The sequence below is a fragment of the Engraulis encrasicolus genome, chromosome 18, assembly GCF_034702125.1.
Source record: "Engraulis encrasicolus isolate BLACKSEA-1 chromosome 18, IST_EnEncr_1.0, whole genome shotgun sequence".
NCBI lineage: Eukaryota > Metazoa > Chordata > Actinopteri > Clupeiformes > Engraulidae > Engraulis > Engraulis encrasicolus.
Genome location: NC_085874.1, coordinates 39,507,333 through 39,534,502, shown reverse-complemented (window position 1 = coordinate 39,534,502; position 27,170 = coordinate 39,507,333). Strand labels below are relative to the sequence as shown.

The 27,170-nt window shown below is 45.8% G+C and overlaps 1 protein-coding gene and 1 long non-coding RNA gene across 3 annotated transcripts in view; one reads left to right on the top strand and one right to left on the bottom strand.

Annotated features, from left to right (window-relative positions):
• The window catches only part of emilin1a (elastin microfibril interfacer 1a), a 50,054-nt gene that overhangs the window by 2,207 nt on the left and 20,677 nt on the right, over positions 1–27,170 (bottom strand). Inside the window, exons 2-11 of the mRNA XM_063223600.1 lie at positions 25,514–25,636; positions 12,895–13,094; positions 12,380–12,582; positions 11,111–11,821; positions 10,203–10,737; positions 9,268–9,936; positions 4,112–4,237; positions 2,512–2,529; positions 2,106–2,240; positions 1–796 (exon numbers count right to left, since the gene is read on the bottom strand). The exon at positions 1–796 is cut by the window's left edge and continues 2,207 nt beyond it. Of these exons, the coding sequence (XP_063079670.1) occupies positions 471–796; positions 2,106–2,240; positions 2,512–2,529; positions 4,112–4,237; positions 9,268–9,936; positions 10,203–10,737; positions 11,111–11,821; positions 12,380–12,582; positions 12,895–13,094; positions 25,514–25,636 (3,046 nt within the window). The 3' untranslated portion in view covers positions 1–470. The remainder of the gene's footprint in view (positions 797–2,105; positions 2,241–2,511; positions 2,530–4,111; positions 4,238–9,267; positions 9,937–10,202; positions 10,738–11,110; positions 11,822–12,379; positions 12,583–12,894; positions 13,095–25,513; positions 25,637–27,170) is intronic.
• On the top strand, positions 18,255–21,274 carry LOC134468613 (uncharacterized). 2 transcript variants are annotated; one of them, XR_010038862.1, is made up of 5 exons: positions 18,255–18,353; positions 19,615–19,907; positions 20,098–20,191; positions 20,642–20,719; positions 20,824–21,274. It is a non-coding gene; the product is annotated as an uncharacterized LOC134468613 (long non-coding RNA). The 2 variants fall into 2 exon arrangements; XR_010038861.1 differs by having other exon boundaries at positions 20,642–21,274.

The following is a 27,170-nucleotide window of genomic DNA, read 5'->3' as shown; positions in this document are numbered from 1 at the left end:
CCTCCCCCAAAAAACGTCTTTGAGCCTCATATGTTGCCACCGTGGTCATACATTCTAACTGTCAAGAACTTCCTCCATCATCTTTGACATGTGGTGGCACGTCTTGTTATTGTTCTTGTAGTTTTCAATCTATTGCGTACTGTACATAAATTAAGCTCCTCGACTTCATGTAAAAAAAAACTCAGACATACAAATTCAGTGTCTGGAACGCGTGAAACAAACACTCCACACGTATCCGTGAAACAGCGTGTAACACGTAGGGTACGAATGGGCCTTTAGGTGTCACACGTAGGGTACAAATGGGTCCTTTAGATGTAACACGTAGGGTACAAATGGGCCTTTAGATGTCACACGTAGGGTACGAATGGGCCTTTAGGTGTCACACGTAGGGTACGAATGGGCCTTTAGGTGTCACACGTAGGGTACGAATGGGTCCTTTAGATGTAACACTTAGGGTACGAATGGGCCCTTTAGATGTGCTTGTCCTCGTACAGAAGCACCCCGTTGAAGATGGTGAGCGGCTCCACGGAGTGCGCCAGTTTGCCCGTGACCAGGTCGATGCAGACGGTGTCGCCCCTCTGCAGCGGCAGGACGATGTTGAAGACCACCAGCGAGCCGGGGAAGACCCGCGTCTCCGCCATGGGCTTCTCCAGGCCCTCGGGCTGGTAGCCGGCCGAGTCGCCGCGGGCGATGCCACGATTGGACTTGGACAGCACCGCCTCGACCTTCACGTTCTTGTGGCCCGTCAGGATGGCGCTGAAGAAGTAGCGGCCGTCCACGGGGGCGGTGAACATGCCTGGGAGAGAGAGAGAGAGAGAGAGAGAGAGAGAGAGAGAGAGAGAGACATTAATATTATCATTAGCAAGGGGGCGCTTTGGTGCAGCATAATTCACCTTTGGCTAAGGCCCGCCCTAAAGTGCTTTTTGACCAATCACAGCGCAGCAAAAGGACGACCTCGGACAAACCTCGGACAGTTTTGACAGCTCTCCATTGAACTCAATGCTGAAATCGCATGTTTTCAAGTAGTTAGCGAGATACGGTCGTATTATTATTAAAATATGATTGGAAATTGTGCCTGGGGTATTTGTGACAAAGGTGCAAGTTTCCCCGCGATGTAACAGGTGGTAATCGCTTTCCTCTTTACCTAAAACCGGACTAATATTACTAGCAGCTGGATAGTCTGCCTTGAAGGGTCTCGGCAGCCTCACACTCGACTAGAAAGCACACGGATCAAAAACATACTTTGTGTGCTCCGATCATGCCACCATCTCATTCGTGTCACTTTTCAGTAAGGTTGTAAGCAAACCATGAACCTGTTTCAGAGTAGGATTTTGGATTTCTGATCTAATTAATGAAGAAACACCGCTAGCAAAGTTAACTATCGGTCACGGCAGGAGTGTTTTGACTAGCAGCTGATGGACGTGATTTTGTTAAGCTACTGAAGATGTAAGCTTAAACGCCAAACGTTAATGTTACACATTGCTGGCAGCTGGTAGCTTTGAAGATTACTACAGCCACCACGTTGTGTGATTTCGTTTTCGTGTAGCACGTTTGAGTCAGGGCTCAAAAGATATGCGAGCTCAGCTTACCATGGTGCTGGTTACAATGCCTATCGATACCCATGTGAGAAGAGCCCATAACAACAGCTGTGATGCATCGCATGACCGTTCAGAAAATAAATACTTATATTCACAATACTATGAATGGCGTTTTTTTTGTATTATTATTAGGGGTGAATAACTGCTGCGATTTGCAGTCACTGCATAAATCATCTCAGCATTGAAAGTTTATCTGTCCGACCTAGCAACTGTAACTAAAGAGGGCGGGGCTTAGCCAAAGGCGAATTGCATAAAAAATCATTATAAACATAATAAAAAAGTTATGTAAGTGTTATGTCTGCACTATTACCACAAGGTTGTAATAATACCATTACTATACGTGACATTATAAGCCTTTTTCTTTTTCGGGGCGGGGCTGCCATGAAAGCGGGCAGAGTGCCGGAGGGGGCGTCACCTGGGCCAGAACTAGGACCGCCACTGGGTATATGTGTGGAGTAAAAACAAGACCAGAAAAAAGAAATGGGATTTAGGAATAGAGTATCGCACCAGTTCTGTCGTTGTATGCTTGGCCTTCGTTGACCAGGATCTTGTTGAAGATGATGGTGCCAGCGCTAGTCTGGGGTCGCGTCAGGGCAGCGGAGAAGGACAACCTGGGCACATGGGCATCCTTACCAGGGGGACCTGATGGGTAAAAGAGTTATTAAATAATAATAATAATAATAATAATAATAATAGTAAAAAATAATAATACAACAATTCATGATTAGACGCATATACGTGCAGAAAATACCATTGATAACAAGCCTCTGAACATACAGTTCAGAAGTTACTGTGTAAATATTCCTGCTATAATGTTGACCACTTGAGCAGAGTCTTTTCTCTCGTTTACATAACACATATTCATATATTAAAAACATATTCAGAATATAAAAAGAAATCAATGTAAACTTACCTTCCTCACCTCTCAGGCCTACAAAAAAAGAACAAAAAAACAGCATGTTGCTCATTTTCGGTTTTATGTGTTACACACTGGAGCGCATGAAAAGTTTATGTTGCAAATCGTATTGGTCAAGCTCCCCTTGCTATGGGGCCCCTTAAGTGACTCAGGGAGATCATTCCGGAATTTTACGGTGCATGCTGGGATTGGATTGTGTGAGGGTTCTACTGCATGTCAACACCCTGTATCCTCCCTCCCAACTGGGCAGAAAAACAGGAGGTGATACTGATAGGGGAGGAGGACAGACTAGACAACCCAGCACAGCGGCCAAAAGTGGAGAGTTGAGACTGAATAATGACTGAATTATGTATGGGACACTGATAGTGCAGGAAGTGGAGGAGAGGTGTGAACAGTCCAGGGATGAAGACGATTCAGCACACTAGACAATATCACATTCCTTTAACTTCCACCAAAGATCCAGACAGTTCTCCGTTTATGTGCTTTCTCTAAAATACACGGGTAAGTAGAAATGTAAAACTTGACAAAAGTCGACAGACTCGACAAAACTCGACACTCGACAATATCACATTCCTTTAACTTCCATCAAAGATTCAGACAGTTCTCCATTCATGTGCTTTCTCTAAAATACACGGGTAAGTTGAAATTTAAGAGTGAAACTACAAGCGCATTGTGGTGGCATGCAAACTTGACGAGTCATTTAGTTGTTGGTTCCACAATTATGCTGGTTGGTGAGGTCTGAAGCTGTTTAATCACTCATAGAGACCACTCATTCCACTGTAATTAATGAGGTGCATTGATAGACTGCTTTGGTACTAAAAACATAAAAAACAAAAAAGTAAGTCCACCACAAATATGAACTATTCAGCACAGAATCAGCCGATCGACAACAGAAACTGTAGATCAGTTACTCAGAGAAATTACATAGTGGGATATGGAAAGTGACATGTTTTTTTTTGTTTTGTTTTGTTTTGTTTTTTTACTTTTTTACCTTTTGACATCTCTCATTATGACATGACAGTATGTTTCTCGAAAGCAAAGTTGTTAGCTAGTTAGCAACTTGGGTAGTTGTCAATGGGAAATTGCATTGCTAACAACAAAGTAGCTAACAAAGTTAGCAAATATGGTTTCGAGAAATGCACCCCTGGTTAGTATGTGTAGTATGTTTATAACCGCAGTAGTAGTGTTTCTGGTTAGTATGCAGTAAGTTTGAAACCGCAGTAGTAGCGTTACTGGTTAGTATGTAGTCTGTTATATAACCACAGTAGTAGCGTTTCTGGTTAGTATGTAGTAAGTTTATGACCGCAGTAGCGCTTCTGGTTAGTATGTGTAGTACGTTTATAACTGCAGTAGCGTTTCTGGTTAGTACGTGTAGTACGTTTAGTAGTGTTTCCAGGGTGTAGTTCTCGAAAGCGTAGTTGTTAGCCAGTTAGCACCTTGGGTAGTTGCCAATGGGAAATTGCATTGAAAACAAAAAAGTAGCTAATGTTGTTAGCAACTATGGTTTAAAGAAATTCACCCCTGGTTAGTATATAGCAAACTTATAACCGCAGTAGTTTATGACCACAGTAAGTAGTACGGTTGTGTTTCTGGTTACCTGGTGGTCCTCTGGGCCCCTGTAGGCCTATTTTGCCCTGTGGCCCCTCTCGTCCCCCGGGGCCCCTTAGCCCGGGCAGGCCTGGCAGGCCCCTCTCTCCCTGGCGCCCAGCTGGTCCAGGAGGCCCTAGTACAAGAGAAGAGAAGAGAAGAGAAGAGAGGAGAGGAGAGGAGAAGAGAAGAGAAGAGAAGAGAAGAGAAGAGAAGAGAAGAGAAGAGAGGAGAGGAGAGAAGAGAGGAGATAAGATGTGATGAGAGAAGAGAAGAGAAGAGAAGAGAAGAGAAGAGAAGAGAAGAGAAGAGAAGAGAAGAGAAGAGAAGAGAAGAGAAGAGGAGAGGAGAGGAGGGAAGAGGAGGGAAGAGAAGAGAAGAGAAGAGAAGAGAGGAGAAGAAAGGATAAGAGAGGAGAGAAGAGAAGAGGAGAGGAGAGGAGAGGAGAGGAGGGAAGAGGAGGGAAGAGAAGAGAAGAGAGTAGAAGAGAGGATAAGAGAGAAGAGAAGAGAAGAGAAGAGGCGATGATATAAGAGAAGAGAAGAGAGAAGAGAAGAGAAGAGAAGAGAAGAGAAGAGAAGAGAAGAGAAGAGAAGAGAAGAGAAGAGAAGAGAAGAGAAGAGAAGAGAAGAGAAGAAAAGAGACAGACAATCACTTAATACACTGTAATGGTTTGCATTACTCCCCTAGCAGTATGTCTGAAAGTGTGGTGAACCAAAGCAGTGCTAAGAAATAAAATTTAGTATGCCTCTCAAGTTACCCTTGGTTTGATAGGAGAGAAAGACACCCTATATACGGCTTGGTATGGCTTGGATAGCTAACTCACTGACATTGCATGGCTTGGAAAATTATCCCATTGTGATCCATTGTCCCATTGTGTTGTTTTGCCCCCACTTCAATCAAGACTGTTGTTCTGTTACACATTAGAAACAATATCCATTATCTCACTTTGTTTTCAGTTCTTGCCATCGTACAGTACGTGTATGGCAGGCACGTGCGCTCCAATACGGCAGGGGAGGCAGTGCCTCACCAACCCTACATGAGAATGATGAGATGCAGTAAATATGAATAATAGTAACAATAATAACTAGGCTATTGTTTTCGAGCATCTGCACCATAAGTATCATTTGTGCAGTAGTTAAACAGTTTCAATCATTTTCGTGGTCAAAATCGTAATATTTGCCCATTGCATGTCAAATTGCTCCCAATATGCTGAATTTGGGGCAACTCCTAGTTTGCCTCACGCCGGATTGCGCAATCCCTCGTTAACAAGCTTGTGCGCATGCGCCATTTTGCTCGTTCTGTGTATGTAACCTGGTAATATTGTATTAAACGTTTTTATACACTTAATAGAAATATGTATGGTGTGCCCTCATTTTCCTGATAATTTTTTACTATTTTCTACGTGTGATTATCATTTCTTTACTCTGACCGCTTTGGCATAACGCCCACTGAAAGATACAGTGTTGAGGCCAGCAGCAGTCTGGCCGCAATCTCATTCTGGCATTGAGAGTCTTGCTGGCAGTTACGTACGTCATAGCGAATCTGAAGTTCAATCGGTCGTGTCATTAGTGTTGGCTAGCTTGTTCACTTTGACTGCTACCATGGAAGTGGATTTCATAACGAAACTAAGAGCTTCAAGTAACAGGAATTAACAGGACAGAATAAGGTAGGAAATCCGTTTCCCCCCTGATGTGCTCGCCGAAGCACTAAGTTTACTATTTGGTGGCAATGTTGTTGTCAATGTTGTTATCGATGTTGTCTACTTGTCTTCCGTCTAACTAGCCCTCACTTAAAAGCAAAGCACCTGTGCTATCCTGTCACCAAGCTAACACCACTTTCAAAAATGCACACCTTTCCTGAATTCATGGTGGGCTGCCCGGGTGGTTTAGTTACCATGTAATGTGATGTGTGTAGATTCGCTTGTGTTTGTTGGGCATCTGCGTGTGACTGGAGTGAACAGTGTACAGTGCGAGGCAGCGAGAACAGTGTCTGGCTGCGCAGCGCAAGCTACTTGTAGAACCTAGTAGTAAGCTAACATTTAGCTCCTCTAGACAAGCTACATCCAATAGAAATATTAAGCTAGCTCCATCTGTAAAATGTAGCGAACTACATCATTGCAAGCTACTTCAACTAGAAATTCAAAATCACAGCATATTTGTATTATTTGGGCTGCAAAACTGACATCTGATATGTCTGTTGGATATGATAGACCCATATGATATTTTTGGCCATGGTGATATATGGTCAATCAGCTGGCTTCTTTGCTCTCCTGTCTCCCCCCGGTGTGTGCGCATTTTGCCTCGTCATTAGTTTTGCGAGTTTGATTGCGAGTTTTGATACCGGTCTGATGGAGGTAGACAGAGTGACATTGCGCATGAAAATGTCAATAGAAACAAAGGTGTGGACATTCGGGTGTATGATTTGATTGCTGGAGACATTTTTGGGAGATACTAGTCCATGGTCTTGCAACTAGCCGTCTTCCTCCCCTGCCTTCAGTGTGTGTGTGTGTGTGTGCGTGTGCCTGTCGCGTTTGAGAGTTCCATTGGCGCACGGCACGAGCATATGGCAAGCCGTTTTAACATATAATAGCCAGAATGGATATGTGTTGCAGTTGCACATGGAAATGTTCCGTTTCTTTTTATTTATATTTATTTTTTTAGCTTCCCCAACAGTCTTGCTGTAGCGCCGCCTATGTGTAGGCCTACCTTTTGTTAAGAAAGCTATGACATATGAAACTTATCGGTAGGCCTATTTGGCACATATTTACTAATACTGTAGCTGTATATTTGAAAATCTGATATTGGAAAAGTCAGTGCCTCACCAGCCATAAACTTCAGCGCACGTCACTGGTGTATGGTAGAACCAAAAAAAAAACCTTTTGCACTGCTAGAATTTGGCTGGTGTTGGTTGTACACTGCAGCTTAAAAAAATTCTATCCAACACACAAGTTGGTTCTAAACTTTAACAAATGATGTGAACGCAAGAGGCCAGTGTTGTTGCCAGATTGGGCTGTTTCCCGCCCAATTGGGCTGTTTAGGATGGCCGTGTGCGGGTAAAAATGGCATTTAGCAGAAAAAACGCCCAATTTTTGTCATAGAAATCAATAGAATTGGGCGGGATTTTGTGCCTCTAGGCGGGTTTTGAGCATTTTTTTGGGATGGAAATTATCAGCTTCATCTGGCAGCCCTGCAAGAGGCCCTGATGGGAGATGGGCGCACCACTTCCTATTCTGCATGGCCTCCATAATCATGGCATTGTGGTGCATTTTTCGGAAGAGCGGTTCTTAAAGATTTTTGTCTGTGCATTCCAGAAACACAAAAATATAAACAAACAAACAAGCAAAACAAAAACTGATGACGTCTGAAGGCCCCCAGAGTTTCTATGAAGCATTGTCCAGCTTGGGGATCTCCACTTCCCAGGCTACCTAATAGGAATACTTTGTTTTCTTGAACTTTTTTGAAACTTGAAATGTGCCTCGAATGACCTGTATGAATGGCATGTTTAGTAAAAAAAGCCGCACTCGCGGATGAGTTTCTTACAGTTTTAATACTGGGCCCAGTATTAAAACTGCAAACTGCAAGAAACTCATCCGGGCGTACGGCTTTTTTACTAAACATGAACTTTGCTGTTTGAAAACCGAAGACCTTGCAAGAAACATTTCGGAGTTGAGCGCACTTTCTCCACAAAAAGACTGTATGAATGGCAACCAGACATGTACAACTGGTCTGGGACACGCTCACTGCAACTACGTATGCTTTTTTGCCATTTATGACTGACATGTATTTGGATCATCTCTTTTTACCATTTGAAACAAATCATACGCCATACCATAGACCAGTGTTTCTCGAACTTTTTCAGACCGAGGACCACTTTGTACTCCCAAAAATGTTCAGGCACCAGGCTGCTAATTTGGCACTGCTAGTTTTGATGCAGATCACTTACTTTTTATCCACATTACAAGCCTGTCTTATTGTTGTGAAAATATGACTTCAGCTATGTTTAGCTGTGTAATTATAATACAAATATAGCCAAGTTCTAGCGCGCCTTGGATAGTAGAAATCCCCTCACGGACCACCTGAGCTCTGTCACAGACCACCAGTGGTCCCCGGACCACACTTTCAGAACAACTGCCACAGACAAATAAAGAATTCTGTAGACATGGTTCAGACAAAGCAAGGCAAAAATCAAAGAGACCTCAACGTTACCAGAAAAAGTCTTTAAACCATTAAGTCATTATGGGATAGATACCAACAGCAGGAAACATGGCTGGGGAGTAATTGCTGCCCAATCTGCTTGCATTACATTTTAATGGTTTCTTTTTTTATATAACTAGCTCTAAGTCTTAACATTGCTTAACACTGGCACTAAATCTTCGAATGCACACAATAAACTTTTGAACTGGAGTGGTGAGTGACCCGGGGATTATTGAGGCATGCCTTTAAATCTGTGTAGCAACAGGAAATCCTCAGGATGCAAACACACAGACACACACACACACACACACACACACACACACACACACACACACACACACACACACACACACACACACACACACACACACACACACACACACACACACACACACGCACATGCACACGTGCACGCACGCACACACACACGCACATGCACGCGTGCGCGCTCACACACAGGCACGCACATGCGTGCTCACACACACACACAGGCACACACACGCACGCATGCCCGCACCACACCCACGCGCATACACACACACACACACACACATGCACACACACACACACACACACACACACACACACACACACACACACACACACACACACACACACACACACACACACACACACACACACACACACACACACACACTGACTTTTACCCTTCGTGCAGACAGAGAAAGCACATTTGTTATGGCACACACCCTCCCGTTCCCACAATTTCTGTGTGTGAACCCACAGACACACTCACACACACACACACACATACACACGCACACACACGCACACACACACACACACACACACTACTTCCGCACACGCATTCCTACTTTCGCACAGCACAGCACAGCACAGCACAGCACAGCACAGCACAGCACAGCACAGCACAGCACAGCACAGCACAGCACAGCACAGCACAGCACAGCACAGCACAGCACAGCACAGCACAGCACACTTCACTCACCAACAAAGTCCTGATGGGTGAAGTCCTGGAAGTCGTCGAGGATGCGCAGCACGGAGGCGTTGAGGCTGTGCAGCAGGTCGTGGAGGTTGTCCAGGTCCACGCTGTTCCTGTCTATGGCCTCCCCGTGGGAGAGCACCGTGGCGTTCAGCCCGTTCACACACTCCCACAGGCTGGCCACGTGCCGGTTCAGCCCGTCCTTGATGGTCTGCAGGCCGTCCGACACCACGTCCAGACGCCCGCACATGTCCTCCATCTTGGTCACCCGCTTGTCCAGGCCTTCCTTGGAGCGTCGGCAGTCCTCCATCTCGACGACGAGGTTGCTGCCGAAGCGCTGGATCTCGCCGTCCAGCTTGTTGAAGCGCACCTTGCTGTCCTCCGTGTGTTCGTCGAGGTCGTCCTGCAGCCGCTCGATCTCCGAGACGATCTTGTTCTTGCTGTTGCCCAGGTCCGTGAGCGTGCCGTCATGCCTGTTCACCGTGCGGCCGAGTCCTCTCAGCGTGTCGTTGATGGAGGTGAAGGTGTGCAGGAACCCGGAGATCTCCCCCTGGACGGACCTCAGGTCCTTGCCCAGGGTTCCGGTGATGACGTGGTGGCCGTCCATGTCCCTCTTGCGGGCGTTGAGGTCATCCATGACCAGGCGGCACTGGCCCCGGCACTTCTCCACATCCTCTTTAATAATAATAATAATAATAATAATAATAATTAATACATTTATTTATATAGCACAATTTCATACAGGGACTGCTATACAGGAAGTGCTTACGTGACAGACAGATTAACAACAATGTTGAAAAAATAAAAAATAATGAAATGAAGTAGAAGAGAAAGAAAAAAATAATGGAAATAGAATAATAATAATAATGCACACAAAAATAAGTAAATAATAATAATAATAAATAAATTAATAAATAAGTAAATAAATAAAGGTTGTTTACCTTTCAGGTTGCCCACTTCCTCCTGCAGGTTGGAGCACACCTGAGAGCAGGTGCTCTCGTCGTTGTCGACCTTGTTCCTCAGGCTGGTGACCTCGCCCGCCCACCTGCTCAAGGCCATGCCGGTGGCGTTCTTGAAGCCCTGTAGGTCCCTGTCCACGGAGCTGCACACGCTGCAGTCGTCCACGCTGCGGCCCAGGTCCTCCACCACGGTCACGATCCTGTTGAAGTTCTCGCCGTTGTCCCCCGTCAGGGTCTTGATGCGGTTCACGTCGCGGCTGATGTCCAGGACGCGGTCCATGAGCGAGTCCCCGGACATGCTCAGGTCTTTGAGCCGGGTGTCGAACTTCTTGATGTCCTTCTCATTGGAGATGACCTTCCATTCTAGAGTCTTTACCGAGTTCTCGGTCTGCCGGCCTCGACCCTGGGGGCCACAAGAGTCCGCGCACAGGCTGACGGCCGACGCCAGTTTGGTGTTCATGACGGACGTGATGTTGTCCAGGTGATTTAAGCGGCCGCCGTGGTCGTACACTGTGTCCTGCAGGTAGGGGTGGGCGATATGGCAAAAATGTAATATCACGATTTTTTTAACATAGAATCTCAATTTAGATTTTTTATCACGATCTTCCATCGAAAAAATAGAAACAACAAATTATATACTTGAAATTTGTAATTTGCAGTTAATAAAATGTTGACACACTGATTGCACTATCTTAAAGCGCACAATTGGAATACAATCAAGTAAAGAATAAAAGGGAAGACAACAACACAAGTAAACATCACTCTGATACTGATAGTAAATCATTCTCAATGCAAGACGATCCATACGATATCTTCACTTTGGCAGATTCGAGACGATCTTGTACTCAATATCACGATTCACGATTTAATATCATATCGCCCATCCCTACCTGAAGGTGCCGCACGTCAGCCTCCACCCTGCCGATCCTGGACTGGTGGTCGTCCAGCCGCCCATTGTAGATGTTCCTGGTGTTCCCCAGCTCCTTCTGCAGGGAGTTCCGCAGGTTGTTCTCCGTCTGGGCGCACTTCTGCTCCGCCTTCTTCACTGTTCCGTTGACGCGGCGCTCCAGGTCCCTCAGCCGGCTGTTCAGCCTGTCCTCCGTGACCTTTGACCTCCCTCCGCCGCCGTTGCCGTTGGTCCCTTTCAGCTCCTTGTCGAGCCGCGTGCGGAGGATGTCGTAGCTCTCCGTCGAGGCGCTCACCTTCCTCTCCACTGCGTCCAGACGCCGCTCCAGGTCGGCCAGCGAATCGCAGCAGCCCTGCGTGCGCGTCACTTCCTGTCGCAGGGTGGTCACTTCCTGCCGGTGGTGCTGGTCCATGGAGCTCAGGAGCTTCTCCAGCGCCCGGATCCGCTCCCGGTCCTCCTGCTGCTGCTTGCGCAGGTCGTCCACGCCGGCGTGGCACGCGGAACACGACAGAACCACACGGTTCTCCAGCTCCCGCAGGATCTCCTCCTTCAGGGTGTGGTAGCGCCCGCTGTCCGCGTCCACATCGTTGCCGTTCCCGTTCCCGTTGCCGTTGCCGTTGACGAGGTGGTTGTTGATGTCGATGAGGGTGCGGTCGTGCACGCGGGTCATGTTGTCCAGGAGGTCCAGCTTGGCCTGGATGTTGGGGGAGGGAGGGGGGACAAAAATGTCAAATCACAATTTTTTTACAAAAAATATTTTCATAACGATCTTTCATCAAAAAAATAAAAACAACAAAAAACAACAACAGGTTTTGGATATATTTGCAATTTGAAATTTGCAGTTTATAAAGTGTTCATACACTGGTGACACCTGGGGCGGAACTATAGGAGGGGCGAGCAGGGCATTTGCCCCTGGGCCCACGACCCTTACCCATTTGTGCAGGGGCCCTATTGTGACCTTGGAAGGCCGCTTGGGGGGCCCTGTTAGTGTTTTGTCCTGGGGCCCTGTGTGCAATTGTTCCGCCACTGATGACACTCATAAAATGCAACAATTGGAATACAATAATGTCGAGAATAAAAGTGAAGACAACAAAACAAGTCAGTAAACATCACTCTGATGCTTATAGTAAACATCCTCACTGCAAAACGATCTATACGATTTCTCCACTTTGGGTCGATTCGTTTCATTAGATGATCTTGATATCACGGTTCACGATTCACGATTTAATATCGTCATATCGTCCACCCCTACCTGGATGTTGTGGATGGTGTCCTTGATGAGGGGTTGGGCTGCGTCCGCCGGGTTGCGGCCCCCGCTCTGGCCCCCCTGCCTGTGGGACTGCTCATGGAGCTGCTGGTTGACGCCGTGCAGGGTGGACTGCACGTTGTAGAGGTCCTTGGTCAGGCTCTCGATCTTCTCCTCCAGCTGCCGCATCTTGTCACTGTCTGCTCCTCCTAGAGAGAGGTGGGAAATATATACGGTACATTGTAGATGTTATAGGCCTGCAATGTTGCAGCTACATATGCTTGGTTTTATTGAAATGATTTAGCATGCATCTTGTTAAACCATATCATGTCACAATTATTACATTTAAAACAGTTATTGTTTGTTTGTTTTACAAGCTTTTATTGTTTGTCATTAGTTTTGATAAAGTTAAAAAGTAATTGCATCTTTTTCATGACACCTTTAGAAATATCAACACAACAGTTGCCACAAAATGTTTGCATTTTTTGTTTTGTATTGTCAATTTAACAGAAGGACTGTACCTCCTCCCCCTCTCTGCCCCCCCTCATTGCCGTGGCCCGTCTGAGAGGGATGCGTGCCCCCTCCCCCGATCTGGAGGTCCGATCCCCCCGTGGGTCCGTCACTGCAGTCATCACCGGAGTATCCGTGGCAACACTTCCATTCCATCTCCGTCACCATGCGATAGGCCACCTTGTACTTTGGCCTCCTGTAGGTCCGGTAACTGTACAGAGAGAAATAAAAAATATAAATCTATGGTTACATTTAGGGATGGCGAAAATGTTTAAAAATCTTAACCGACTACCGAGCCTCATTAACCGGTGGTTAACCGGTTAACCGAAAATTCTATAACTGCCATTTATGATACCCTGTCCTGTCGCGCGTCTTTCTCTGCCCGTGAAACAAGTTAGGACCCAATTTTCTGGTTATGCTCCTATCACACAATGTTAGTTTGTGTTTGCATTTTCCCCAATCATTGTCCACTAGCCTACTTGTGGAGGAACAAGGGTTTTGTTTTGAGGAGAAAAACAATTGCTTTGTCAGCGCACCCACGCACAGGCACGCATTGCACACAACGTCGACCTTCCATGCAACACAGCACTGGGGGTGGGGCAGTTAACCGGCAGAGAAAATTTTAACTGGTCTACGTTGATCCGGTCAATTACCAGTTAAACGGCTCCCGGTTAACATCCCTAGTTACATTATTAAAGCTACACCTACATATATTACCAAAAGGGTACAGGACATGAGAGATATATGGCCAATCTTCATTAATTGCACATTGCACCAGTAAAGTGAAGTGTGAAGGTTCAATTAGCAGGGCAAGAGCACAGTTTTGCTCAAAATTTTGCAATGCACACAGCATTATGGGTGACATATCAGAGTTCAAAAAGGAGAAATTCTGAGTGCATGTGTAACTGAGACCCAAGTCTTTGTGATGTATCAAGAGCCACAGTATCCAAGGTAATATCTGCATACCACCAAGAAGGATGAATCACATCCAACAGGATTAACTCTGGATGCAAGAGGAAGCTGTATGGAAACATGGCCCACACTAAAATGACAGGTGTCTCAGTTATTTTGTCCAACTAAAGTATTCACATGGAATTCAAATCCATTCCAAATAATATATCTGCACGTGGTACATGGCACATGGGACAAGGTAAAAGTGGGACTTGCACTGCCCCAGCAAGTCACACGCAGTTCTACTCCTGGATGGTACGCTATATGGCACAAGGTACAAGATACATGTACATTTTGGGAAGTCATGGGTAAGCGGTTAGGGCAGTCATGGGTAAGGGGTTAGGGGGTCAGACTTGTAGCCCAAAGGTTGCCGGTTTAACTCCCGATCCACCAGGTTGGTGGGGGCAGTAATTAACCAGTGCTCTCCCCCATCCTCCTCCATGACTGAGGTACCCTGAGCATGGTACAGTCCTGCCGCACTGATCTCTTGGGGCGCCATTGAGGGCTGCCCCCTTACACGGGTGAGGCATAAATGCAAGTTTGTTGTGTGCAACGTGCAGTGTTCACTTGTGTGCTATGGAGTGCTGTGTCACAATGACAATGTGAGTTGGAGTTTCCCAATGGGGCTTTCACTTCACTTTCACATGATTTTAAAAAGACAGTTTCGTAGGTACACAGTTCTGCCCAGTGAGTCACAAGTAGCTCTACCCCCTCAGGTCATTCTTCTATTTCTCCGTCTGTGTTTATGGGTCACACAAGTTCACAAAAGTTCACAAGATGGAGCCACTGAGTTGGAACTGGCCTACCAAGCATGGCTTGCTGTCTTGGAGTAAAGACACATCTTTCATGTTTATAGGTTATGGTTCAGGCCAAGGAGCACAGCGGAATCAATCCACCGAGACTGGAGACGGGTCTATTTTTTAAACGAGTCCATCCATAACATTTTTTTTTCCACAAAAGCTGCAATAAAATACAACAAACTTTGGTCCATTTGCTTCTCTCTTTGGCAAATATTTTGTATTCCCTTTTGTTCCCGCGGCTGTTATTGCTGGTTCGTATCCTGTTATCTCAAACAGCAATCTGGAACCCTCTTTTTCTTTTTCAAATAAATACAACGCTTGGTGTATGATCTCCCGGAGTGTTTACTTAACTCTGCTAGAGATCTGTGTGAAAGCATTAATTGTAGCTGTTTCTATTATTAGTCCATTATCCAGGACACCGGCTCCCTTTGAAGTCCCAGCTCCTGTTCCCTGTCAGCTCCTCATAATATTCTCTTTGGAGGCGTCCGAAATACTTACTCGCCCACTATGTAGTTCACTCCATAGGGCGATTAGAATTCCAGGATCAATGGAGATCACTGGAGACTGAGTCCATTGCCTGTAATTGTTTTAATTGATTTGTTATTGTTTTACTTGATTTGTTATTTTAATGCAACTGAAATCTTAATTTTGTGACTTGTGCCACCACTTGGCCAGGACGCCCTTTTAAAAGAGATTGTTAATCTCAACAGGTGTATTTTCCTGGTTAAATGAAGGTTAAAGGAAATAAAATAGGGTACAAGTGGCTCTCTATGTAATGCAGTATATGGCAGGGGTTTCCAACCCGTTCCAAAGCATTCATTGTAGCTGTTTCTATTATTAGTCCTTTATCCAGGACACTGGCTCCCTTTGAAGTTCCAGCTTCTGTTCCCTGCCAGCTCCTCATCATATCTCCATAGTGGTTCACTTCACTCCATAGTGTATGAGTTGCAATGCTTTGCTCTATACTATATATAGTATAGGGTCATTTTTAACACGCTTACCCCGATGTAGCCTAAAATAAAGGGTTTTTAATACTTCAACTACCTTGACTCAAAGGAGAGTGCTTTGGATACAGTTCAAAAGTCTGTCAAGCCCTAAAAGGAATAACCAAATGCACCCCTTCAAACTGGAGAAAAGACTATAGAGTGCTCACTATTCTTTCCTGTTGCAATAGTATAGGGTCATTTTATCCAAATCGATGTTTTTATCCAAAGTTATTTTCAGGGTATTGTTTACAGTCTCTGGAGCAAGGTGGGGTTAGGTGCTTTGCTCAAGGACACTCGTGGATGGAGGTGTAGGGAGAGGTTAGGGTGGGATTCAAACCTGCAACCTTGCCATGTTCAGGCCACCTCCCTAACAATTAGGCCACAGCCATCCCAGTAATGTTTGAGGACAGACGGGTCTATGAATTGGCTTTGACAACCAGTCTTTTTCACCAATACACTTTGCTTTCATTAAGATCTAGGTAATATAATTATGTCTTGGTGAGTCTGGCTCAAGATAAATACAATGTTTTATGGCGGCATGCTTTTTTATGGTTGCATGTTTTTTTATCTTCTAACATCAATCTCAGTGAAACAGAAACAGTTGCCCCCTTATTCAGCTGCTCCGTTATTCAGTTGCTCCCTTATTCCTGCTTCAGATTATCTGATTTCAGCAGGTAGCCGACCGGCGTTGTTGCTGGAACAGAAATGTGCTTTGCATAAAGCAGCACTTCACAGACCATTAAGCCATGGGCCTTAGAGGGGGGGTATGGGTAGAGGAAAGGGGAAGAGAGGAGAGAAGGGAGGAGAGGGGAGCAGAGGAGAGGAGAGGAGAGGGAGAGGAGAGGAGAGGAGAGGGGAGCAGAGGAGAGGAGAGGAGAGGAGAGGAGAGGAGAGGAGAGGAGAGAGAGGACAGGGAGGGGAGAGGAGAGGAAAGGAGAGGAGAGGAGGGGGGATGGGGAGAGGAGAAGAGAGGGGGGAGGGGAGGAGAGGAGAGGAGAGGAGAGGAGAGAAGAGGGTAGGGGAGGAGTGAGAAGAGGGAAGGGGAGAGGAGAGGAGAGGAGAGGAGAGGAGAGGAGAGGAGAGGAGTGGAGAGGGGAGAGAGGAGAGGGGAGGGGAGGGGAGAGAGGAGAGGGGAGGGGAGGGGAGGAGAAGGGAGAGAGGAGAGTGAGATGAGAGGAGGCGAGATGAGAGGGGAGGAGAGGAGGGGAGACGAGAGGAGAGGCGAGGAGAGGAAGGGATTCTGCTTAAGTAGAAACAGAAGCAGCCTCTAGCTCAAAAGCTCAAAAGCTGACCTGTGTTTGCTGGGGGGAGGCAGACATGGGCTCTCTCTCTCTCTCTCTCTCTCTCTCTCTCTCTCTCTCTCTCTCTCTCTCTCTCTCTCTCTCTCTCTCTCTCTCTCTCTCTCTCTCTCTCTCTACGTGTATCTCTCTCGACGACAATCCTCACTGCATGAAAAGAGGAATATGTGGATGAGTTTTGCACCTTAAATTGCCTCATACCTCAAGCCACAGCATTTGCGGCTCCCCCATGCCCCCCTCCCATCCCCTTCTTAGGAGAGCCTTTAATATGTAAATGCCAGTGATCAGGTCGGGAGCTGCTACAGTCAATTTCAAGTGGGGTGGGGTGGGGTGAGGTCAGGTGGGTGGGAGGGAGTGGGGGGTCGGCAGGCCTGTTTCTAGGATTTTGGGGTCCCTAGGCAACGGGATTGTTGGGGGCCCTAGGGCATTTTTTGGCCTTTTACTAAAATGTGTGTGTGTGTGTGTCTGTGTGTATGTTTGTTCACGCTGCCCAGTGGTGTTTTTCAGAATCACTAACCATTAAACCAGGGGTAGTGAACCTATGTCTCGAGGGCCCTTGAGGCCGTTTTATCCGGCCCCTGATATCATTATAATGTTTTGCAACTTCACATGAAATAGGCCTATGACATATTTTGCAGGCCTAAAGGAATCTTAGAAATTACATTTCCAATGCAATTAAGTTAGGCCTATATTCAGGGGACCTAGAAAAGGTGGGGACTGTTTTAAATGTGTCTACCTTTAAAGGTGTCTATATGTCTATATAGGCCTAATGGTGTCTATATATGCCTAAATTTCATGGGGAAATCCTGATTTGTGTTCATAGTACGGCCCCCGGAGGATTTTATGACCATGGTAGGAATTTGAAGTGGCCCTTCGAATGAAAAAGGTTCCCCACCCCTGCATTAAACCTTTCTTCTAGCCACAGCTCTGCTGTCAGTACATTTTATTATGATACTATAAGCTCAGAAATGAAGTTGATCAAACAATTCGATCGGTGCTATAAACATTTAAATGAACCGAATAGAAATCAGAATAGAAACATCTGAATGATCTTTCTTGGACATAGCCTACATTTTGAAGTGACCCTTTGAATTAAAAAGGTTCCTCACCCCTGCTTTTGAGGAAAAACATCAATGTGCTTGGCCACTCTGGTTTTTAAATTATTCTAAACTAAAGCAAGGATTGTTCAAGGAAGTTCAAAACAGACTGTCTCTGGTTAAATTAGTTCTACACCAAGCCTTTAGGTGGCAGTACAACTAATTCGCACAATGCGAATTCCACACACAAGCCACAAAGAAGCCACCTACCGCGGTCAACAACACCGACCTATCTGAACAGCACCACGCGCTGTCTGTGTGGTTTCACTGTTACAAGTTTCTTGGCGATATGGGGGAAAGTTCCTCACATACCAACGGAAAATGGGCTTCACATACATGTAAGTAAATTTTACTCAACTGTGGTTTAAAGTTTCAGTACTCAAGAGCGATTGAATAGCTCCTCTGAACACAGATCCGCCATTGCTAAGTTGTAGCACAAGTCCCCTCAATGAATGTGACTACTCTTGTTGCTGCTGTAGTGTACGCTAGTAAATTCTGATAACTTGCGAGCATCGTAATGACAAAATGCAGTAGTGAAACGGTGAATATGTTAAGTATACTTGTTGATGGAAAGTTGTTTGACATTGCTCGTTCTCAATTGCCTTTCCCCTGCCTAAAGATGATTCCCAGTTTGTCGCTCCCAGCGCGGTTCGATCCCCAGTCGTTCGGTTCGCTCCCACTAGCCAGACTATCGAGCCCACCGAGCTAGTTATCTTTTTGATGTTAGTTTTTTTGTTACGTACCCTAAACCTAACCCTTACCTTAACCCTAAACCTAACCCTAAATTGCTTGTATGTGGTAGTGTATGATAATACCGAGAAAATGTAATCGGGTGGATAGAACGCCTGGGATTGATAGAATCACCTGGGACTACACGTCCGGGAGTGATCTTACATGGGAGTGACCATCTCCCAGCGCTTAAGATTGATAAAGGCTACCGTTAGCATGCTATTGCGTTAGCTCATCAACTAGTTGCTGGGCACTGCTCATTTTTCACGTCTGCCCGGCATTTCGCTGATGAACTAACGCTTGGACGTCTTGCCAATGTATTTTACAGCGGCAAAAATGCATCTAGGCGACGTTGGCAAGATTGGTGTGCCGTCTGGGTATGTTGGTTTTCAGTGCTGGGCAGTAGCGAAGCGACTAGTTTAATTACATTCCCTAGTAGCTTGGTCGTAGCGTCATTACTCGACTAACGTCCCTGTAGTTGGGAAAGAAATAGTTTGGAAATCAATGTGAAATACCCTGGCATTTGCAACAGTAGGCAACCTGTCCTTAAAAAGTATGGGTCCTCAAAACACCACTTGTTGCACAAATAAGTGTTGCAATAGAGCACGCCACCCCGAAATCAATGTGAAATACCCTGGCATTTTGCAACAGTAGGCAGGCAAGCATGTCCTTAAAACGTATGGGTCCTCAAAACAGCACTTGTTGCACAAATAAGTGTAGCTGGCCTTTTCAAGAAATTGAAATTATGTTTTCTTATTGTTTCACGTGGAGGTCTACTGACATTGTCTAAATAATGTAGGCTAGTTTATGTCCATGTATTATATTAGGACCCAAGGTTAATGGGTTATTCTGTTTACCATGTTTTCACAGGCTGCTGTCTCATAATATGGCGAAGACGAGTCACTTGAAGGCCTAACAGCTCTTATGAGGAGCAGTCTTGCCATAGAAGACTGAAAGAATGTAAGATTAACTTCTTTGTGACCAATATGACTTGCTCATTGATACATTAGCTATGTCAATATGAGATGCATGGCGAAGTATTTAATTTATTTGTCTCTCTTCTAGGAGCTGTAGAAACAACAGGGTGCCTGCTGCAGTATGACGAGGACGCCCTGATCATAGAAGGTCCAGTGTCTTGGCAGGGTGAAATGGCACTGATATCGGTATGTGGTGATAATAGGTTAAAATTAATGAATAATGTGAACACTGGATTTACCACACACTCACACACACCCTAGTCCTAGATGATACAACCAAGGTTACTTTTACCACAGCTCTGGCACTGCATCAAATTTCTTTTCTTTTTTTATAGAACTGGACAGGTCATTTATTCGTTCCCCTTGTTTTTTGCAGTGTCCTGCAGGATGCTGTGTCCTGCAATCCTGTGTGCTGTGCTACAGACGCGTGTGGAGGTCAACCCGAAATGGGCACAGTAGAGTGAAAGAGGGTAAGCTTAACCTATAGCCTACGTCAGGGTTGGGGAACCTTTCTCATTCGAATGGCCACTTCAAATTCATCCGAGGGGCCATAAAAGTCCTCCAAGGGCCGTACTATGAACACAAACCAGGATTTTCCCTTTCACTTTAGGCCTATATTGAAGGCCAGCCACATTTAAACAAACGCCAACTTCTTCAGGTTCCCTGAATATAACTTAATTGTATTGCTAATGTATTTTCTAAGATTCCTTTACAAAATATGTCATATTTCATGTGAAGATGGAATTGCATTAAAATTATATCGGGGGCCGGATAAAACAGCCTCAAGGGTCGCAAACGGCCCTAGAGACATAGGTTCCCCACCCCTGGCCTACATTGTCGATATGACTTGTGCTACTTTATAGATAAATTGTCAATGCTGTGCATTGCTATGTTTTGATTTATTTTCTTACATCCTACAGATCCTGGCAGGGAGACGGTAGTGTCCTGCAGGATGGTGATGGGCAATCTTACAAGAGACCACAGAAAACTGATATAGTGTAAGATTATCCCTGTTGGGCTCAATATGTCTTGCTTATTGATATATTTGCTATGTCAATATGAGGTGCATGACGAAGTATTTATTTATTTGTTATTTCTACAGCTCCCAGAAGTGAGACTGAGTGCCTGTTGCAGTATGACGAGGAAGCAGTGACCAGAGACCTTCAGTAGACCCTGCTGGCATGATTGGCGGCTGAAGAACATAATCAACAGCAATGTTTATAATATTGTACATACCTGTATAGTCTGCACTAAAATGCTGTACCTGTACTATTTTTCCTCTTACTTTCATATTTACCACGTATTTACTATGAATTGACAACTTTTACTCAAATCCATTTTTGTATGTGCCCTGACTAAAACTATCCTTAAACCTAACCTGTCAGAGGTGTAATAACAACCTGCTCTTAGCAATGTGGCAGCAGTCTACTTGGATGCAGCGGGGAACATAGAACCCTTTTTTGAAAAAGCATTGTATGTTTCTGAGTTTTATGAATTGTGCCCTTCCCAAACCTAACCTGTCGTAGGGGCCTATGAAATCCGTTTTATTTTTCCTCATTCAGTTTTTTACTGATTTATTTTTTGCCAAATTGGATTTTTTTTTTTTACATTTTTGAACTTATTTTCCCCTTTCCCCCCCCCCCCCCCAAAAAAAAATAAATTCTTAGTTATTTAGTTCAAACTGGTGTGTGGACAGAGCCAACCACTCATGGTTGAATGGTAGGTAGAGAAAAGAAAAGTAAAATTACCTACTAGCTTTTTGTAATATCAGCCCTCAAAAATATTCCAGGTAATAAGGTAGCTGTATTGTAATTGTACATGCGCATATATTCTATTAAATACAGATGACGCACGCACCCAACTAGAAGGCGAATTCACTTCTGGTGCATTGAAGTTGTTGGACTCTGGCTGCATCAGGTTTTCTCGAATACTTGGCTATATTGCAACGTGCAGCTTAGAGACATTTTGGGTCACGTTATATGTAGGCATTAAATAAATAGCCTCGCAAAGTCCCTACCGTCTACCGTTTCACTCAAACACATGTTTTACAAGACGGCCGTTTTCTTCTGATGGTGACTTGACCCTTTTTCAAAGTTGATGCTAACTTTTAGTCACTATGCACGGAGAGCCGCCCGTCTTTTCTGTGTCGCATCGCATTGTCTTAAAGTGGAAGTCCAGTTTTTTGAACATTAAGGCCATTTTCTGAGTGGTCTGCAATGTTTTAGAGTCCCCCTCACCGTTTATTTCATGTTTGCTGCAGTCTCTGTTATTTGGCTGATTTGGATTTGATCTCAACCAGCTTTAGAATGGCCGTCTATGAGCACCTGCAACTCTGTTCTTAAAATCAACTTTAACATTTGTTTTCGAAAGTCTACAGCTCACAAAGTGGTTAGGGGTGTTCACTAGCAGTCCCTAACAAGTTTCAATGCGAAATTTGGCTTCTGTCATTTTTTATTGGCCATTTTGTGAAAGAAAGTGAAAGTGAAACTTAATTTACAAATTGCTACATAAAACACACATAAAACATGACGGATGCCATATTTCGCTACAAAAATAGCTAAGGAACACCAGTGAATACTGTTGAGCACTTGCTAAGTTGCATATTCTTCAAAACAAATGTTAAAGGTGATTTTAAGAACAGAGTTGCAGGTGCCCATAGACGGCCATTCTAAAGCTAGTTGAGATCAAATCCAAATCAGCCAAATAACAGAGACTGCAGCAATCATGAAATAAACGGTGAGGGGGACTCTAAAACATTGCAGACCACTCAGAAAATGGCCTTAATGTTCAAAAAACTGGACTTCTCCTTTAACAGACGGTCAGGACAACGCGTTTATGCCTGACCTCACCTGTTCGACTTGGCAAAATTTGAGTGCTGTTGAGTATTAAGATTTCTTCAATGCTCTGACGGCCAGTGTTAGGACGTGGGAGACAATCGGAAACGCCGCTTGGGAGAGAGATGCGTGTTTGTTTCTGAGTTGTACATTTGTGACCTGAGTAGGCTACTGTACATCACTGCATATAGCCTAGAGTAGCCTATATTGTTTGCAGGGTATGTGTGTAGTTTTAAATTATGTATTTATGAAATCCATGGTTCCTGTCAAAGTGTGTGTACATTGTTTGGTGTGATATTAAAAGCGTTTAAAAAATTCATTTTCATTTCATTCATTTTCATTTTATCAATAAATTCACATCATGCATGCTGAAGCCCCATCACAGTGCAGTCTATAATGATGTGAATATAATGATGTGAGTATACAAAGTAAAATCAACCTAGGTATATTAGTAATAATAATTTTTGCATAATTATACGGACCTACTGTATAGGCCTACGGTATGCATAAATTAATCCAACGTGACCAATAGAAGGTCGTAGCTGCCGACCCTGCTAACCAACAGCGCAGCTCTTTTACTTTGAGTCACGTGTCTTTTGCGTCCAATAAGAGCAAGGCTAGTCCGCTGGCTGTCATTGCCTTTCATGTTAATCGTTGGGCCATTAACACCCTGCTGTGAGACCTCTCCACGGCTTTGATTCGCTTCCGGGCGATTTACGTGTCACCAAAACTGTTAATTTCGCATTCTCTCAGCGCTCAAAATCAGACGAAAGTTAGGCAAGTCCGTGGGCGATTTGGGACGAGTTCATTGTCACAAATCCCCCTTTTCGTGCTGTGCCTGTATGGTGCTCCTCCAATGTCTTCCTGAAGCGGACCCACAAAGCCAAGCCCCACCCCCTCCTGAAGGACTGGAATTGTTCATCGCAGTAAAACACTGTGTTCAAAATACTTAGTCAAAGTATATAAATATTTGCTGAAAAAGGGGCATTTGGGCGGATTTTCCTGCCAATTTATGGCCATAGAAATCCATAGAAATTAGTTCAAATTGGGCAGGGTGCTCCCTGGCAGGTTTTGAGCATGTTTTGGGCTGGAAATCATCAGTCTCAACTGGCAACTCTCCCCTCAATCCTGACATCGGATCTGCACCGACAGCGAAGGGCGGAGACAGAGACGGAGATGGGAGAGGGGAGACGGGCTGTTGCTAGTGGGGATCGACCACAGCTCCATTCCGAACATAACTGAGCTGCATCCACGTTCAGCGCAGCACCAGGTCACGCCGGGTCAGGCCAGGAGACAGATCAACAGCAACTGAAACATCACAAACGCTAACTTCCAACACCCGTAGTGGTGGAGGAGGAGGTTGTGTTGGTGGTGGTGGTGTTGTGCTCTTAAAAATAGAAAAAAGAAGAATGTGTGACTGTGGTGGTGTTGGTGCTGGTGTTGGGGGGGCAGTGGTGGGACTGGGGGAGTGGACTGTAAGCGGTCAGGGACAGACTAGTGCACAATGCACGCGCCTACTGGGCCCAGGCCCAGGGGCCTGAGAGTGAAGGGGCCCCCTGCAACCCAAGCTTCTATATTTCCATTGCCCATATTGTGTTTAAAAACACACGTTACTGTATTTCTTTTTTTGTTTGACTACGCCCCAAACCCCCAACAATACAGACTCTTACATCTGGCCTAAAACCCTGAATTATTTGGTAAACTAGCAACACACCCATGCCTCTCTGATTGTCAGGCCAAGGGGTCGGAATCATATCCCCTTCCATGAAAGGGGTGGATGTGAGGTGAGTGGTGGAATATCAGCAAACACGATCAGAGGCGCATCTTGCCACCAAGCAAAGCAGGCAGCCCCTTGGGGCCCCGAAGCCCCTAGATAGTGAATAACAGCCCACACCTCACCACAGTAGCGGTAATTTTGGTTCAAATGTTCATTCTTTTGCATTTTCGCTTGGGGCCCCATCTGACCCTAGAATAGCCTCTGAACGCGATAGACAGCTGAGTGGAAAAGGGGGTGATGGAGAAATAGACATTGTAGACAATGGCAAAGAGAACAGAGAGGTGCAGATAGAAAGACAGTATGAGAGAAAGACTGAGAGGGAAACCTCGACCAACAGCACACCCATACAGATACGTAGAGAGAGAGAGAGACAAAATGACATATGGGAAGCAGAGACAGACATAGAAAACCATACATGCAGAGAGAGAGAGAGAGAGAGAGAGAGAGAGAGAGAGAGAGAGAGAGAGAGAGAGAGAGAGAGAGAGAGAGAGAGAGAGAGAAATAAAGCGCTTTTGAATTGAATTTAATTGTATTGAAAGAAAGGGGAAAAATGGAGAGAGAGAGAGAGAGAGAGAGAGAGAGAGAGAGAGAGAGAGAGAGAGAGAGAGAGAGAGAGAGAGAGAGAGATAAAGCCATGCCCTAGTGGTTAAGGAGATGGGCGTAATGTGAAGGGTTTATGGGTTTTGATCCCAGTTCCACTCCCTATCTCACTCCATGGCTGAGGTGCCCTTGAGCAAGGCACCTAACCCCACAATGCTCCTGGGACTGTAACCAATAACCTGTACTTAAAAAAAACCTGTAAGTTGCTGTGAATAAAACCATCAGCTAAGTGTAATTTAATGTAATGTTATGAGAGAGCAGAGGAGAGGAGGGGAGAGCAGAGCAGAGCAGATGATAGGAGAGGGGAGCAGAGGAGAGGACAGAAGAGAGGAGAGGAGAGGAGAGGAGAGGAGAGGAGAGGAGATGATAGGAGAGGAGAGGAGAGGAGATCAGAGAAGAGAAGAGAAGAGAAGAGAGGAGCAGAAGAGATGAGAGGAGAGGGGAGCAGAGGAGAGGAGAGGACAGAAGAGAGTAGAGGAGAGGGGAGCAGATGAGATGAGAGGAGAGCAGAGGACAGAAGAGGAGAGGAGAGGACAGAAGAGGAGAGGAGAGGACAGAAGAGAGCATCACACGTTACTTACGTCACTACGCGGGGCCCACACTGTCCGTAAGCGCAGCGCTGGTAGTCGGGCTTCACGTAGGTCTCCACACCATCCTCCATGACACAGCTGATGGTCTTCGTCACCACGTAGGCACACCAGTTCCTGCCAAAACAGACCACCAGAGTTGATAATGAACAAACACAGCGTTCAGAGGGAAGACAACATAGGGGGACAAATGGGTCAGTTGTCCCGGGCCCAGGAAGAAAGGGGGCCCAAATTGGTGTTTTCATTACATTGTATGCATTGGATGAGGGTGGGCGGGGGGCCCTTTCAAATTACGTTTGTCCTGGCCTTGGCAAAAAGCTGTCGCCGACCCTGGGTCCAGTACATGTGAGTTGCACAGATTCACCAAGGTTGTCCTTGACAGAACGTGGGTACACCAGTTTGTGCCATGAGAGAGACCACCCATGCAACAATGACATGCTAGTCAACACATATCTGGAATATAGTAGCTACCTGGAGTTTACAGTGTTATGGAGAGAGGTATGCCATTGTACTGAATGCATATAACACTGTCTGGCGGGTTCAAATGTTATGCTGTGGAATGCTATTGTATTGAATGGAGCTGACAGAGTTGTAAAATAGACGCTGGTGGTATGTTAGTCATGTGGACAAACAACTGAGTTGATTATGAACACACATACACACACACACACAACCTTCACACAAGCCCAAAGTTCATAATGCCACAGTATCTCTCCCTCTCCCCCACACTGAGGTGCGCACACACACGCATGCACGCACGCACACACACACCCACACACAGACACACACGCACGCACACGCACGGATGCACGCACGCACACGCACACGCACGCGCACGCGCACACACACGCACGCACGCACGCACACACACACACACACGCACGCACGCCCACACACACACACACACACACACACACACACACACACACACACACACACACACACACACACACACACACACACACACACACACACACACACAGGGGACCACAGTCCTGGCATCCTTGGCTCTTTTCCTGGTCTGCCTCGTTGTGATCCCTCAGGTGATGGGCAGCTGATTTAAAGGCACAGTAGCCCTTTTGTACTCTTGTTCCATCATCAGAGACTTCACCCCTGCCCCCCCCCTCTGCCACACTCTCCTACCCCACTCTCCTCCTGACCCACTCTCCACCCACAATTACTGTTACGTGCACACCATCATCGTTTTCATATCATAGACTGCCCCCCTTGGTCACCACCTCCCGCCCACCGCCCCACTCCCCTACCCCACTCTCCTGCCCCGCTCCGATGCCCCATTCTTCGCCCTCATCCTCTGTTAGCAAATTACCCACAATTACTGTCCGTGCACGCCATCATCGTTTTCATATCATAGACTGCTCCCACCCCCACCCTCACCCCCACCCCCACCGCCTTAAGCCCACCCCCCTCCCCTGCCCCTTAGGCCACCCCCCTACCCTTGCCCCTCTCTCCACTTCGCCCTCTTCCTCGGTTGGCAAATTACCCACAATTACTGTCGGTGCACGTCACGGTCCCTGTGCACCGCATCAGACAACCACTCATAGCGGACATGGAATCTGGACACGCAATCTTGGAATCTCGGAATGTTGAGGAGGCATTCCGCTCTGGAGGGAGAGGCAATGAGGGCTCAGCT